At 37.2% G+C, this 16997-nt stretch overlaps 1 protein-coding gene across 4 annotated transcripts in view; it reads left to right on the top strand.

Moving 5' to 3' along the window:
• Positions 1 to 16997, top strand: part of PCDH11X (protocadherin 11 X-linked) — a 395938-nt gene that overhangs the window by 268364 nt on the left and 110577 nt on the right. For 2 of the 4 annotated variants that reach the window (XM_065729488.1, XM_065729487.1), the window contains exon 3: positions 2006 to 2208. In XM_065729488.1, the coding sequence (XP_065585560.1) occupies positions 2006 to 2208 (203 nt within the window). Of the gene's footprint in view, positions 1 to 2005; positions 2213 to 16997 lie in introns of those variants that run through there. The other 2 variants (XM_065729489.1, XM_065729490.1) reach the window with 2 other exon arrangements.

Genomic DNA, 16997 nt, shown 5'->3' with positions numbered 1-16997 from the left:
TTGAGTGGGTTCTAGTGCTTCTTCTGCAGGCCCAGAAATGATCTTCCCATCACTTTCCATCCTGAGTGATGAGGACTAGTTCTGTGCTCAGATTTCTAGATTTCTTGGCTTGCTCTGTTCCAGTTTCCCCCAGTTGCCAAATGAGGGAAAATCTAACACTGGAAATTTGGTAAATATACAGAGGTGCTTCAGAAAGAAGGGCTGGAACATACAGTGTACTTGATGGACCAATAAATAATCTGGAAAAACAGAATATCAAAAAGAATGAATGCAAAGTGCTGATTTATGCTGCATTAATCAGTGGTACACACCAGAAAGGAAACAACTGGCAAAAGTTCATTAGAGATGGAGGTGGACCCTATCCCTAGCCCTCACCATAACTTTGGACAGTTAGCAGTTGGCGAGGAAAATGTACTGTAAAAAGGACAAAGACATTGTGGAGCCTCCAGGAGATGTTAAGTGATCCTTTATCTCTTCTCTGCACTTTGAAGACATCCACTGAACCTCTGTAAAAAGTTTTAAGTAGGGCACAAGGAATCATGTGTGAGCATACGTGCAAGAGAGAGCAGTAAAAAAATATCAGAAGACACAAGACAGATTGAAATAATATCTGTTTATTCTGAAATAGACTAAAGTGTCAAATACCAGAAAGATGAGTGGGGATAAGCAGAGCAAGATGAATGAGATGGAAGCAGTAATTTATTTTGTAACAAGAGTCAGATCTGACATTAGAAGAAAACCTATCCATTAGCACTAGAACAGGTTTTCTGGGAAAGCAGAGAATTTCCTATTGGTAACTTCTAAGAGCAGTTTTGACTCACATCTGTCAGGAATTACATAAGTAAAGTTGATCTTTGCTGTACTGTGCTGTACAGCAGCTGTTTTGGGCATATGAAATAAGGTCACCGTGGAAGAAATTAGGGAAAAAAAGAGGAACTTCACATTTTAACATGTTTCATATACTTCATCGCATTCAACACTGTGACTTGTAAGTGACCAAATACCTCAGGACAGTATATACTTATTCTTTTTTTCATCATTGCATAAAAAATTCAATCTCCAGCAATTCTGGAATTGGAAAGTTTTGCATTGTCTTTCAGATGAAATTATGATTATTAGCCTTTGAAATGAAGTTTTTATTATTAAGATTATTTCAGATTTTTGTTTGGTTATCTTCTGTGGTTTTCTTTTTTAACATTAAGTATTGCAAGTTCTCAGGACACAACTAGCAGTTCTGCCTGTTTTTTCCTTCTACATTATCTTTCTATACTGTGATAGATTTACATTTCAGTAAGAATGAAAATGTTGTCCTGTGCTGGATGTCTTTTATTCTCCTGGCCCTTCCTTTAAGCCATTAGCCATGCTCCTTCCTCTGTTTCCCAGCTTCCAGTCTTACTGCTGAGACACAGATCTGTGGTATAATGGAAATCAAAGGGGTTGTAATGAAATGTCTGAAGCAGAGTAGTGGAATCTTTTTTCAATTCATTAGTTTAATGGATGTGCAAAATCTATTAAAATTGTTTTCAATACATAAGGCATGTTATTGTTTGTTCTTTCTAACTTGGAAGAATACAACAACATTATAAGTGTGTCACATTTCTTTAGGCCCAAGAGTGTGACGCAGCTTTTAATGGGAAAGAAAATGTTTTCCGAAAACTAGAAAACTGAGCAGTGAAATAAATTGAGCCTCAAAAACTGATTGAAATCTCCAAGTCAATATACAAAAGGCAGCCAAAGACTTGTGAAGTCTGACAGAATCTCTTTAGTTTGTGGTGTCTTTCATTTTGCATCGGGGCTTACATTTCTAAAAGGTAGAAAAAAGCAGTGCTGTCAGGTGAAGCGGGTTTGAAAGCAGGCTGCCTGTTCACGAAAGCCTGAAATTGTGCAGAACTGTAGATAATGCGTCTTCAGCAGATAACTGAAATAATACATTTCCTAAATTGGTTGCATTAAGCAATTACTGATACTGTAGTAGAAACCATATAATTTTCTTCCTTCCCTGTAGCCTCAGCGCCGTGTCACGTTTCACCTACCAGATGGCTCCCAGGAGAGCTGCAGTGACAGTGGACTTGGGGACCACGAGCCCAGCAGTGGTGCCAGCACATCGCACCCACTGCCCCTTGGCTTCCCACAGGAGGAGTACTACGAGCAAGCATCACCCAACAGCCGGACTGAAGGAGATGGAAACTCAGACCCAGAGTCCAGTAAGTGATGAACTGGTTGAGTTGGTCATTAAATCACTTGAATAGGAGAAGGGGGCTTCCTTTTAGGGCGGTGATTGAAACTGAATGTTGATTTTAACATGGCCAAAAAGCCCTGTGTTTCTAACAATACAGGGTAAGTTTGCCCACTTTAAAAGAAACAGTTTTGAGCTGTAAAGAGTTTATGGATTGGATAGTATTCTTGTAAATCTCAGGTGCTGTACACATAGGCAATTTCTGAAGATGTTATCACTGTAGCCTGCACAGTCAAAAATGCTGTGAGGGAGTTTATGCTCTCCTGCATGTTTTCAAATCTAGCATTACTGCACACACTAGTTTGCTTTTCCAGGAAGAACTTCTGGGTAGCACTGCAGTCTTAAGAAATAAGGATTTCCTAATTTCTCTTTTGAGAGCAATTGTGGTTTGTGGTAATTATCTCAAAGAAGTCTGCCATATTACTTAATTCAGCTGTTATCACTGTTTTTTTGTGACACTGAAAACAGGCGGAATCAAGGTTTGCTCAGATACTGCTGTTGCTTTCTCTGCCTTGACTTGATAGAAACTCCACTGCACTTTAGGCAACTGCTAATTATCCAGGGACTCTTTATCTAGATAAAATTGAACTGTACCATTGATAAAAAGACACCTGTATGTATGGAAGCCTCTAAGGCCTTGTTAGAGATCTAATAAGTGATTTGGAAATACATCTGTTCTGGGCAAAACTTGGCCCAAAAGGTGTATTACTACTGCTTTATTATATTTTGAAAGATGAATTATTAAGTCCGATGCAGTTGAAATAGCTCTGTGAGAAGGTAAGTATATCTCTGCAGTGACAACCACAGCATCCAGCAGAGAGCATTACCTCTGACTCAAAGATGCCTCTGACAAAATCATCCTGGCTTTTGGAAATCATGCTGCTGTCCTTGCCGTGTCCTACTTGAGACTGGAATCTGAGGGGCTTGTCTGCATGAATGAGGTCCTCTATCTGTGTTACTTTTAGTTCATTAACTATCAGTTGGGGATCCTAATGTTAAGACTTGAAAAACATTGTAAAATTATAGAATTCCTGAATGAAATTGTAGAATGCCAGAATGTTACTTTTTTCTGAGTTGAGACACAGCTGGCAAGAACAAGCAGAACTTTTGAAGTTTATTTGCTTTTGTTTGTGTTCACATATTTGAGGCTGTAATATACCCATAAGAATGTTCTAGTCAGTCAAGCTGAATTTCTCACAGAATGAAACTCTAAGGGGCTACATATATATCGCAGAAGAAGGCAAGTTTCATGATGTATGTATTGTTTGGTTTCTTCTATGCATACACATGATCTAAACTACCTTTCCAGGTCCTTCTCCCTTTTATTCTTTGTGACTCTTTATTTATGCTTTACTGCAGTGAGCAGAACATACATAAAATCAGCATTTGGGTCATCTCATGCAGAGAGCAGGGTGCATGAGTCTTGTTAGCAGAGGAACATGGATCCTGTCTGGCTATTTAAAGAGAGATCTGGGTTTGGACTTGTCAGTGTGTTGCAATTTCAGAAGAAATAGGGTTCATGACTCTTCTAAATTGTTGGCCTAAAACCAATACATCTGAATCTCATTGACACATATCTCTGTACAGGCACCTGATGTCTCTTCAAGTGTGAAAACTGAAGAAAGTTTAATCACCTGTCTAATTATCTGATAGCGTAGATTCAAACTTGAATTCACAGTTTAATAAACATTTCTCTTTTGTGAAGATTTTTTGCCCTTCTAACTTTTTTCTTTTGTAACAGTTTAATTGGCACAATATCACATGATGTTTACAGTATGAAAAGTGTAGTCTTCAGTCATTTTTAGTATTCCTTGTTTATATTAATGGCAACAACTAGAGGCAAAAAACATGGACGCCCATTCATACGTGCTTTTATACATTTAAGCAAGAGAAAAAGGAAGACCTGTGACATATTTATATACTGCTGAAAATTGACATACTTTTACAAGGCAAATGCAACAAAAATATTTTGTGTACCAGTCTGTGAAAGTGATGAATTTCATTCATCAGTGCATGTGTGGCAAATTTAGTCAGTAGTGGAAAAAATGAAAACAGTTTGAACGTAATGTAGAGCTAATGAGGAAACAGTCAAAATGCAAACTGATGCATCTTCTCTTGTGGTTGCCAGAGCAGGTGTATAACTGCTTGGCAATCTGTATAGAAGAATTAGATTGACTTCATCTTGTGGAGAAAAAAAAAATATTTTTTAAGCAGATCAATTCTTTAGTCACATATGCTATATAGGGACATACATGTGGCCAGCAAACAGGAGTGAATAACTAGCTGGGACAAAGCTTATCCTGACTTTAAATGATCAAAAAAAGTTCAAAAGAATTAATCTTAATTCTTAATGACTGTAATCTATGGTGATTAAGCCACATAAGAATGAGGTCTACAGCAAAGGTGTATGTTGGTTATTAAAGTTGACATAGGTGTCTTCCTTCAAAACCTAAGAACCCTCTCACATTGTTTTAATATTTGTAAAGGTTGATAATGTGAGTGAGAGGCTGATGAAGAATTATGATAATGGAACTAAAATTTTAAAGCATGTTCAGTGCCTTCATGTGAAGGAGAGGAGATAATATTTCTCCTGGGGTATCAAAACTGATAATGTTATACTGATTTTTCTGCAATTCCAAGAGACAATGCTTCAAGAAAAACCTGCGCTTCTGAGCAAGTGGTGGCATTATGATATGGGTTCTCTATTGGAACATGTTTGCAAGAAAGAAATCAAGATATGCATAAAAAGAAGAGCGTAAATGGTATCATAAATCTCCCAAGTATGGTACCAGTTTAGCCCTATTATCTCATTTCAGTTTCATTTTCTAAACTGGGGAACAAATGTACATTTAATCTATATAGACTTAAGACCTAATAACTATTATTATGACATTAAGGTGGAGCATTAGTAATTAAGGAAAAGACATATTAATGCAAGATTGAAAAATCTTCTTCATTATCTTTGTTAATGAAATTGTCATTAAAAGGTAGGAATGTGTTAATGAAATATTCTATTTCAAAGCCAAGCATGGCTAAAAATTTGGAGAAGGAGGTGTATGTGACATAAGAACTGGATTTTGCTAAGGATTTGGAGTAATAGCAGTGGGATGAAATCTAATAGTTGAAAGTCTTTCTCATAGGAACTAGTGTATGTAACTAGTATATAAATCTTTGGCAGAAAATGACATAAAGAAAAAACCAACAGAGTATTATAAAGATAAACTATAAATCACCAGTACCAAATGCAATGTGAAAAAAAATCCCAGTTTATTCCTAATACAAGAAAAAGAAAGCAAAAGTGAAAAACAAAAATAAAACCAACAAAGGCAATGATGGTACCACAACAGGAGTATTATAAACAGAATGACTTTCCAAGCTGAAGAACAAAGAACTCACTTGAGAAACAGGTATAAAGAATGATTTACTAATAACAAGGGAATGGAACATCTAGACATAGAAAATGGAATTAATGTTGTTGTTTTTTTTTTCAAACTGCAAGGTAAAGTCTGGCTGGGAACCAGGGCTTTTCTCGAGTAATATAGTATGGGGGAAGAGAGACTGTAGTGGCAGAATGAAGTGCCAGTTTGCACTATGAACAAGTTAACTGGTGCTGTCCATAAGCCAGCAGAGGCCAGACTTTTTGAGACTGCATACTTGATAACAGTTAAGCAGAGAAACACAGAAAGAGAATTCTAAGTGGATTTAAACAGAAGCTTGACACATTTGTGAGAGGGGCAAACAAAATGCCCTGTGAAACAGAGGCAAAAGTACCCTGTTATCCAGGCAGTCCTCTGTGTTCACAGTACAAAAGCTGTCAGCAAATGCTGGACATCTCAGTTCAGCTTTACCCTGTTTACAGGTCCAGCTCTTGGCTGCAGACCACAGTGTGCCACTGGTGACCACACAGGCTGTTGGAGCCAAGCTGGTGGCCCTATGGGAAGTTTGCCTTCATAATGATGTACAGAATTCAGTAAATCTTCTTGATGTTGTAATGAAGATGAGGCCATTGCTGCACACTGCTGGCAGACAGCTGCTAATAGAAAGCTTTCTTTCCCTGGTGAAAATGGCAGCATTTTTGGCCATGCTGACTTGTCAGATAATCAGTAAAACTGAAGTTGCTGAAATATACTCTTTAAACTTCATCAATAACTCTGTTCTGGCAGCTGGACTTGGGACTTCATACTGAGGCACAAGAAAAAATAAAATTACAGCATTTTCAGTATTTTGTTCCCTGTTCAAAAACCGATGTGATTTAATTTAAAATTTATTGGTTTGAATTTTTTATTGCTTTTGTGTGCTTTTAATTTCACAGTAAAGATGAAATCTAAGAGTAATACTTTAATTCCATCATTGCCAAATTGTAAACACACTATAGCACTTGGCTGTAATTTGAGAAAAATAGTTAAGACACTGTCATTAGTTAAGGATAATAAATTCTGGGCTAAAATAGATCCCAGTGTAGTAAATCTACCCGCTGGGTGCCTCTACTTCTGCTATATTGGGTTTTCCTATCCCCATGGCTGTGTACTAATAATTAATTCTGAAAGTGCTGAGGTAATTAATCATTCTGAAGCAATAGATTTTGATTGATCTTCTACCTTTAATCAAATTAGCTTGTATATAGATGGGAGTATGTAATGGCTGACTACTGCTCTGCACCACTCTCGTGAAATGCTTACCTTTCTGATGACCTCCTGAGAGCAACACCATGCATCACATGCATGTCAACCACCAGGGGAATCATCAGGTGGGCGTTTGATTTAAAATATGGTGAATGGTCAGAGATCAAAATCGGGATATGCTCAGCATTCATGTTTTAAAGTATGAAGTGCACCTTCATATCTTTTTGGCATATGTTTGAAGGTACTAAATGTCAGTTGAGGCTGACAACTGTGTGGATTTTTGAGTTGTTTTAGCTATCTGCTTATAAAAAGAAATTACTATCTAATAATAATCACATATAATGAAGTAAGCCAACACCTGATCAGTATTGGTGTTCCATAGGAGTCATCATTAGGACCTGTCTTGTTCAGTATATTTACTGATCACCTGGACAAGGATACTGAGTGCATTCTTAGTAAGATTACAGATGACACCAAACTGGGAGGAAATGTCAATGTGCCTGGGCGTAGGAAGGCTGTACAGAGGGATCTGGACAGGCTGGATTGCTGGGCTGAAGGATCAGTGGGATCCCAATGGGATGAGGTTCAACAAGACCAAGTGCCGGGTCCTGCACCTTGGCCACAGCAACCTCACGCAATGCTACAGGCTTTGAGCAGAGTGGTTGGAAGACTGTGTGTAGGAAATGGGTCTGGAATTGTTGGTCAGTGCTTAGCTGAACATGAGCCAGTAGTGTGCCCAGGTGGACAAGAAAGTCAATGCCATTCTGTTTTTTATCAGAAATAGTGTTGCAGCAGGAGCAGGGAAGAGGTCATCCCTCTGTACTCAGCACTGGTGAGGTCACACCTTGAGTACTATGCTCAGTTTTGGGCCCCTCACCACAAGAAAGAAATTGAGACCCTGGAACATATCCAGTGAAGGACAATGAAGCTGGTGAGAGGTTGGGAACACAAGTCTCCAGGACTTGTGGAGGAGCAGATGAGGGAATTATTTTGTCTGGAAAAGAGGAGACTCGGGAGAACTTATCACTCTACAGCTACCTGAAAGGGAGCTGTGACGAGGTGGGGGTTGGCTTCTTCTGTATAACTAGTGATAGGACTAGAAGGAATGGCCTCAAGTTGTTCCAGAGGAGACTCAGGTTGAACATTAGGAAAGATTTCTTCTCCAAAGTAGCAGTCAGGCACTGAAACAAGGAGGTGGTTGAGACAGTGTCCCTGGAGTTGTTCAAGAAACTTTTAGATGTTGTACTAAGGGACATGGTTTAGTGGGAAAATGGTGGTGGCAGGTGGATGGTTGGACTAGAAGATCTTGGAGGTCTTTTCCAACCTTGATGATTCTGTAATTCTAAAAACTCCTGTAAAACAAGTTGTTATGAGATCTGTGATTTGCTGATGAGTGGAGATTGGAGAGGGGGGAAAAGGTCACACTGTAGAGGTGAATTTACAGCGATGCAGGTGAGTGGCTTTTGCAAGTGGATGTTAACTTGTACATAGAGATTGCATATTCAGAAATAATTCTCTAATTTGGTAATTTGATCCCTGAGTGCCTGACTTAAGTATCATTAAAACAGCTAACACAAAAGGGAGAAAGTGGACAAAGTGAATGAAATGGAAAACACAAAAGCGTAATATTCTGCAGCTCTAACACACGTAGGGCAGCAGCTCTATAAATACACATACTGATTATTTTTTTAAATCTTTTCCTTCCTGTAAATATGGAATACTATATATAAATTTTCTTACAAATTAGTTAGGGATATTTTATTGATATCTGACTATTAATAAAACCTTAATATACATTTCCTATATTTGGAAGATAAAGAAGATAAAAGCACATTTTCCTGGATGCATTGCTTTCTTTCATGCAAAATACACAGGGAAAATTTCTGTTTTGTAGCTGTTTTCTTTACAACCTCACCAGCACCGTTGGTCTTTTACACAGTACTCTGAGATTAAGTAATTTAGGCAATAATAATGTGTTTGTGAATACCATCTAATACCATTTATGATAGAAGTTAATCTGCATACAAAGGTTAGTAAGATAGCTGCACCTCACAGTTTAGAAATCACTCGTTTCCTGTGAAATAATAAAGATAACCGTAAAATATTTTTTTTGTGTTGTTTTTTTATTATTATTTTTTAATAATAAATGAAATCTGACATCTGTAAACAATGATGTAGTGGCAGACATTCTATGATATATATAATGTCATCACTCAAGCTGACATGATAATGGACAACCCTATTTTTTTCTGTTTGAGGTTTATAAAAGTTTTAAAAAACATTGCTGTGGCAAGCTGCTTGGCAGGACAGAGGTGGGCAGGGAACAAATTTCTTCTCTTCACTTTTTCAGACTCCTCTTATATCTGATTAGCTGTCACGTTTGCAGTAAATAGAGGCCCTGAAGCTTGACTGGGTAACTGGAATCTAATTTGGAACACCCAGTATCTGGGAGTATATTAGGCATTTGATGGTTATGATAGCCTGAAAAGTCACAAAGGGCACTGATTAAAATGGAAAGTTTATCTGTAATGTATGAAAGCTGAAGCCATTGATAGAGTTCGCTTCTGCTGACAGCTTTGAAGATGAGTGTATCCCACCTATCTTAAATCTAGTTATGGATGAGATAGACGTTTATCACAGAGAAGCAGACCTCTGTGAGGAAAGCAATCCCTTATCTTGTCCACAGTGTTCGAAAATGACAAGTGTGAAGACCTGGCACAAGTGCCAAGTGAAAGCAACAGTCGTGAGGACTGCCATGTCACCCAGCTAGAGTGAGTGGTACATCAGAGGGAAGTGGTAGTCTTCTCTTGATAAGCTTGTCGTTACTTCCAATTGCTCTTGGGCCACACATGAAGTAAAATTAGCTTAATGTGACATCTGTGTTTCTCTTACTTACATGAGGCAATTCATTTCATGTCTTTCTATAAGTCTTATTTTGTCTCATAATCTCACTGCTTTCATTTATTTATTTATTTATTTAATGAGACTACGATGATGCAATCCAATTTCCTTTCTTTGTTCAGTTTAACATAATCAGTAGCACCAAGAGGAGCTTTTGGCTATATGAAATGTTGAGACATTTGTTAGCGTTTAGTTCTTGTTTTAAAGTAGAAAAATTTAAAAAATCCTTTTTCTTTTTTTTGTCCATTTTAAATTACTTAAGCCATTTGAAAAAAATGCATACTTACAATTGCATTTGAAATCTGTAATTTTGTTACTTGACTTCAATTACCAATGCACTTTAGAAATTAAGAGGAAGAAAGAAGATTCACAATTGACTGTACTCTTGAAGTCTCAGTATTTGCTGAGACAAACCGTATCGACTAAGTGAATCTAATGATTGTTATCATTATTTGTGTAGAGATATGGTCCTGGATGAACATCAATTAATCTGGTATTTTCTGTAAGTGGAATTTTGGTTGCTAATAGGATCCAAATTAAGAACAATTAGAATTTTTATTCCAAAAAGCTCAGGTATACTGTTATATTGCTGAATGAGTGAGATATTTTGCCTCTTCTCTTCAAAGATCTTTTTACCTGCTGCAAAAGCATCATGTTCTAAACAAACTGCTGTTTTTATGTGTTTTTTGAGGTTATCTAATCTGCATTGTGATTCTGGTTACTTTCTAAACCTCAACCTTTCTGTAGTCAGGTCAGAAGAGTTACTTGTGCAAGCTCTGCATCAAGGGAACGCAGGGCTGTTGGCAGACAGTACGCTGTTGATCCTGGCACGGTAACGCCAATTTTTCTTGAAGCCTACTGGCCACTGTTGTTATACACACATTCTCAATGATAAAATAAAAATTGAATGAATTAAGCTGGAGAGACATAAACTGAATAATTATGATGATAATTTTTGAGCAATATAGCAAGATTTTTTTAATGGGTTCTGTTTTATTCAGAATAAAATGTTATTCTATACTTTTTTATGAAACCAAGTGACATTCTAATTGTTCATAGTTGTTTTTGGAGTTAACTCTGTGTATATTCTCAGTTCCAACACAATTTCAGCCAGAAGCTGATCTCTCATGTGTTTCTTTCTTAATTTTCATCCTGCTTTCATGCTGTCTTGGTTATTTGTACATATCCATGTAAATTCCCTGTTTTACAGACAGTGCTTTTGCTATGTATTTGTGTGGCTCCAAGCACAATGCAGCTGTTATGGTGATTTTATGCTCCTGATACAATTGCAGTAAAAACGATCTCTAATACTTTCATAATATAAGTGGTGCAGATCTATAGAAATAACAGAATGTACTAGGAATGCTTCTAAGTGCAAATCAGATCTTTTTGTTTTTCTTTTCATTTCATCCTATGAAATTAGGTAGTTAGCTTGTCTTGTATTAGATCCCATAAACCATATCGCACTGTTAATAGTGATGTGGATTGGGTAACTCATCATGTTGTGGACAAACAGGAGTGTTCTGTGAATGCAGAGATGTCAGCATGCACTAATGGTGCTGTGCAGTGCCATGGTGAGCCAGCATCATGCTGGTATGTTGTGCTGTCACCTGTCACCTGTCTGCCAGATCAGCTGTTTCTCTCAGGTTCCTGCAGTAAGAAGTTAGCTTAACTTTACCATGAAAACTGGCTGGCAAATGTTCACCTGGATCTGTGCACATTATTAACACTAATTTGCTGATTTTATTTCAAAATTTCTTTTGTGTTATTTGTATTACTTGTGTCTGTGATCATCACTGTTACAGCCTAAATAGCATGATTTAGAGGGGATAGTGAGGTGGAATGGGTACTCACAGCATCTTCCCTCTTTTTCTGCTTTGTGCTTTTAAAAACTTTTTCTGACATCTCCTGCTCTCAAGCAGCAGTGCTGCAATGCTTATCAAAAAATGTGTTAAAGCTCTTCTTAAAGCCTTAGTGCTTCAAATTAAAATTCCCTCTACACAGTCATTGGAAGCAACAACTGATCCAGCCAAAATGCTCCTTCCATGTTTAAGGATTTGGATCTAATTCTGCATGGTCCACTGTACTTGAATCCGTTTCATCCAGAACAGCTCTGCTTCCTTGACTTATCAGGAAGAACAATGACACTATTTCTGTAGCTGTTCTTTTGTCTGGTTATCTTGATTGATGGTCCAAAAACAATGTCCCAGAAGGTTCATCCTCATTGGGCTGAAATGTTATAAAATCTATCCCTCACTCACCTAATACTTTAACAGAAAGCAAACATTTCTGTTATGAAGAAAAGGACTGTACTGGAGTCCCATACCAATCACACCATGAAGAACAGTTTAGAAAATGAAAGACAAGCTCTGCTACTCTTCAGTAGTGTTACGTGTGAAGAAAAACAGTGGGAATAAAGGGAGATAGGAATGTTGAGAGAAAGCTCTTTGAAAACTATAAAAGCAAAACTGTTTTTATCATATTACAATTGATATCAAAACTCTTATTTATTCACATGCTAATTTTTTTTTTCACTGGGAATCAAATATCACTGATTGCATAATCTGTTGAGGTTGGAGCTTCGATACATTTGTCTTTAAAATTAGCTTGTTAATTCTTTTTTGGGGGGAAGATCACAAGCAGCTCTTTCCACAGGCCCCACTAGCTGTCAGCATGTCATCACTCTGACCTACCCCCATACTGGAATGTATTCTCATCACTGTGAAAAAAAAATCTGTGCCAGAGATCTGCAAATAAAGCACATCCTTTACAATTCTTTGCTGTATCCTGTTATGGAAAAGCATTTGGATATGTCTTTATGTGGAGTCTGAGTTGTATAATAATTAGTTTAGTTGATTAAATTATGATTTGTTTGTTCCTAAAGGAGAGGAACAGTTGGATATCAGCTTGCATATCAAAATATCCAGTTTTCCATTTCAGGGTTCATAATTACAAGTTATTTAGATTTTGGGAAAATGCTAAGGTACTTTCTCTTCAGTTCATTTTTGTGTTTTTATACGCCTCTTCTAGACTACAGACTGATTTCAGAAGTGCAATACTATAAACTATTCTGGAGCTGGAAAAGGACAATTCTTTTCTCTTTTTCTTTTTTATTTTCCTATACTCTTCTGATTGTTTGATAGGATGAGGGTATTTTTGTGGAGGGAGTTTGTGTCTGGATCATTGTATGACTTCTGGCCCTTAATTTGTGTCAGAATGGAGTGGGTTGCCAGATTTGTGTCACAGCTTCAGAAATGCTATTCTCTGTCATCCTGTAACTGGCACAATAAAAGGACTAAGGAAAGAGCTGTGACGTTACTACGACTTACTTTTCTACTGGTATCAGCTATTAGAATAGTTAGGAGGGCTCTAACATTAACACTTTAACTACCCAATAAACTTAATGAGTGCACTTGGTTTATGTGAAAGTGTCTGCCTTTGTAACTGGAAAACCAACTTACTAAATCTCACTGCAAGCAGCAGGAGATTTTCTATCTTTGAGCTAAGATGAGGCAAATACAGTGAGACCTTTAAGGAGCATTTCAGAGTAGTGTTTGTTTCTCATAGGGAGCATGCTGTGACAGGCATCTTGCAATCAGAGCTCTTCTCACAGAGCCAAAGCAGTTGAAAGCAAAGAGAGGAAAAGAAAGATTCACGTTACATAAAATTGCCAAGGAGACAGCTGTCCACATTGTGATAATTCAGTGCACCAACATAAAGATCAACTACTCTGGTTGACAATACTGGCAGAAATCCCAAGATAGGCAAGATATCTGGGAGCAGGGAAAACAAGAAAATGCCCTGACCTTATTCTAGCTCCTGAGTTAGGAGTGAATCATTATATGCATAGGAATTACAAGCCTAAGATATCAATGTCATCAGTAGAAATTTCTTAATAGAAACTCTTTTAACTTTTCTTTAATGTTTTTATAAATGCTGAATTCTAGGGTTTGTTTTGCCTCTGAAACATACTTGCAGAAACTCAGCCCTTCTTGGTACAATCTTCATTAACCTCTGCCATTAACTTTCTATTTCTAATCTGGTGGGTTGAAGAGAAATTATCCCACTATTAAGCAGATGCTTTCTGTTTTGTATAACAGCGATCCATGCTGAATTAGGAGTGAGGATGCTATATATAACGGTACATTAATATTTCTTGTTAAAAAGTGCTTTACAGGCTGAAGAAACTCCTATACATAGTCACAGTCAAAAGTCAAGATGTAAAAATAGGAATATGATAAACAGCTGTGCTGCACAGCTATTTGATGGAATGCTTTACCCAGTAACAATTTCAGAGTGAATTTAAAAGAAATGGTAGCTGCTCATTCTCTTTAAGACTTAACAATTCTGTGAAATGTGGTTTGGTTCAGTCCTTATTCATGACCGTGATAAAAAGAAGTGTTTAACTCTCTGACAGAGCTGCCATTTCTCTCATAATCTTTTTTCTGTAGGATCATGCTGTGGTTGTTGTGTATTTTGAGGCTTCCAACTGCACCCCCACAATCTCAATTTTGTCTGAGAATCATTAAAGAAAAGCAGACCCCAAATAACAGTGTTGCTGGGATGCTCTTGCTATTGGTTATTCTTGAAATTTTTTCCCAAGGTGGTCTTACAGTCATTGCCCGTTTCAGAAGGGAGGCACCAGGCATTGCAGCCTGAGGGGTTTGTCTGCCCCAGCCTGGTGCTTTGTACATGGGTAGCATTGCAGACAGGGCATGTGATTGCCAATGACATGTAGACACAGATTATCCACTGTATTATTCAACTGGAACTGGCATTACCTAAGTAGTTTTCTAGGTTATTTGGTTAGAATAGACTGTATGTCAGAAAAGATCTTGGGTTTTTAGTCAAATGATTGGCAAGCCGAATTACAGGTGGTCCAGTCCATGAATTTAGAAACCAGAAGCAGACAGCTTCCTGCACTGGTAGACAAAAAGATTGTTTCTTACCTGCAACATGGATGAAGCTTCAGAGTATATAGCACAGTATTATTTTTCATATATGCTTTAAAAATTGATTGCACTTAAACATATACTGTAACTGTATCTTAGTACTTACAATGAATGAGAGAAGCTGTACCTAACATCCTGTGCTAACCCTTCTTCAGCTATTTCAGCATAATTTTAAAATAAGCACACAGATGTTTATCCTTCGAAATAAGGAAATTGGGGTTCACAAGGAGACTTTTCTGGCCCAGAAGCTAGAAGGGAAATGGTGACTCAATCGGCCAGCATTGCTAATTTACAGTCACTCTATTCTTTTCCTCCTAACAAATGCACTCTAATCCATAACCATGTAGCATGCTGAGGTAAGATGTTAAGTACAAAGAATTGCTTTTAAATAAGAAGGTTATAACACAATCCGGCAGGTACAGGTATCTCAAGGTTAAAAATAGCATTTCTCCTTCAATTTGGGCTACTGCAAAGGAAGAAAAGTATGTTAAAAAAAAAAAAGCTGTTGATACAGCATTAAAGATCTTAAAAATCTGATGCCAGTATAAACATTTATAAATAAGACTTCTAAATAAGATTTCTGTGAGTGACTTGATTTCATTTATTGAGATAATTTGACATATCTCTGATATATAATAAGAAAAATCTGGCAATATTTTAGCTTCTCAAATACCCCTATGCTGGTAAGAATAATAACACAGAAAAGGACTAGCAAATTAAAAAGTACTCTTTTTTATATATATTTGTGACAAAGTTTTTTTAACAAATGATTTTCTTAAACGCAGTGCACTTAACATACAATGGGAAGTCCAGCTTCTTCAGTGAACTTCCTATCTGTTAGACTGTGCATATTTTCAACCTTCAGTTTTGTTCATGACTACCTTCCTAAACTAGGCATGAGTTCAGATTCTGATCTTGACCTTGAAAATACCATGAAACTCCTGACTAACATTACTTTCTTAATTCCTTTCTTGCTTTAGAGTCCAGATAGTTTCCTTTTGAGCTCCCCTTGAGGGAGTTAGTATTTATGGCTCCGTTCTCTTCTCTGTCCTTGATTTCCTAGAGGCTGCCCCTTAAGCTTGGACCAGGCTCACAAGTTATTTTTTAAAACTTCCCACACATACAAATACTTCCATAACTCTTTTCTAGTAAATAGATAAATAATGACTGCGTACCACTCTCAGTACCACCAGCTAACTTCATAGCATTTGTGTGTTGTGTATGCTATGTAAAGCCACATATTTAAGAGTATGTGCATAAACACAGCTCTCGCTGTGGGGACTGTTTATGCTGCAGCACTGTACCAGTTGCAGTGAGTCATCTGTGCTTACCTTTGGGTTGCTCACAGTCTGTCTGACTCCTGATATTATACAAGTAATAATTTCAAATTCTCAAGAGAGAAATGAAAAAGTCTGAATGTATGTGAAGCTATCAGTAAGAAAACACAGCATTGTGTTCAGTAGACTTCATTCTAAAATCAGTAAGATAAAGAGTAAACTTTGTAGTTATGTTTCCACAAGTTCTTCTTTCTAGAGGAGAACTTCAGTTAACAAGTGGGTTGCCACTTTTCATTCATAGATTGTGAGAATATGAGCTTGCTTGCAAGTCCTTGATAGAACTTGTATTTTCATTCCCATTGTGTCAGGAATTTATCTACCTTCTGCTCATGTCAGAAAATATATCAGTTGTAAAATGTATTTGTACATTACTATTTGAGAATCTTGAACTCAAAGGCCTTCAGGTTTATTTGGTGTGAAAATAATCCTAGCTTCATGTGCAAGATAAATAATACATAATAGTAATGTTGCATTGATTGTACTAGACTTGTTTGGAAAAATGTTCAACAACCCTGACTGAACTGGATAATTTGAAGCCTTGATTAAATAGCGCAGACAGATGAATGGCTGAGAAGAAAAAAGAAAAGCTCTGAAAATTTGGACAGATCCAGTGCAACTTTATTTTTTTCTTTTTGTCTGCACCAGCTTGCTCACATGTTCAGCATCAAGTTATGGGATTGTAATACAGTTCTCCCCAATCATATCTAACAGAATTAGATTTCAGCAAAGCCCTGGAATTCCATCCTGGATCTTTTGGGAATATCTCATCTAAGTAATTACATCTCACCAAGCAGGTCTCAGATACTGGTGTGATTCTTGTTATTCTTGCTCTCCCTATTGCATTCTGTTTGGGCTTCTTTTTCTTGCTCCAAATGCAATGGAACTCTGTGGATAATATCTAGGAGTCCATAAATCATTACAATTATGTGAAATTTCAAATGTTAAGATC

The sequence above is a fragment of the Cyrtonyx montezumae genome, unplaced genomic scaffold (assembly GCF_038088225.1).
Source record: "Cyrtonyx montezumae isolate F1298 unplaced genomic scaffold, pur_monq_1.0 scaffold_11, whole genome shotgun sequence".
NCBI lineage: Eukaryota > Metazoa > Chordata > Aves > Galliformes > Odontophoridae > Cyrtonyx > Cyrtonyx montezumae.
The sequence above is the reverse complement of the archived record's forward strand: the minus strand, read 5'-3'. Positions and strand labels throughout refer to the sequence as shown.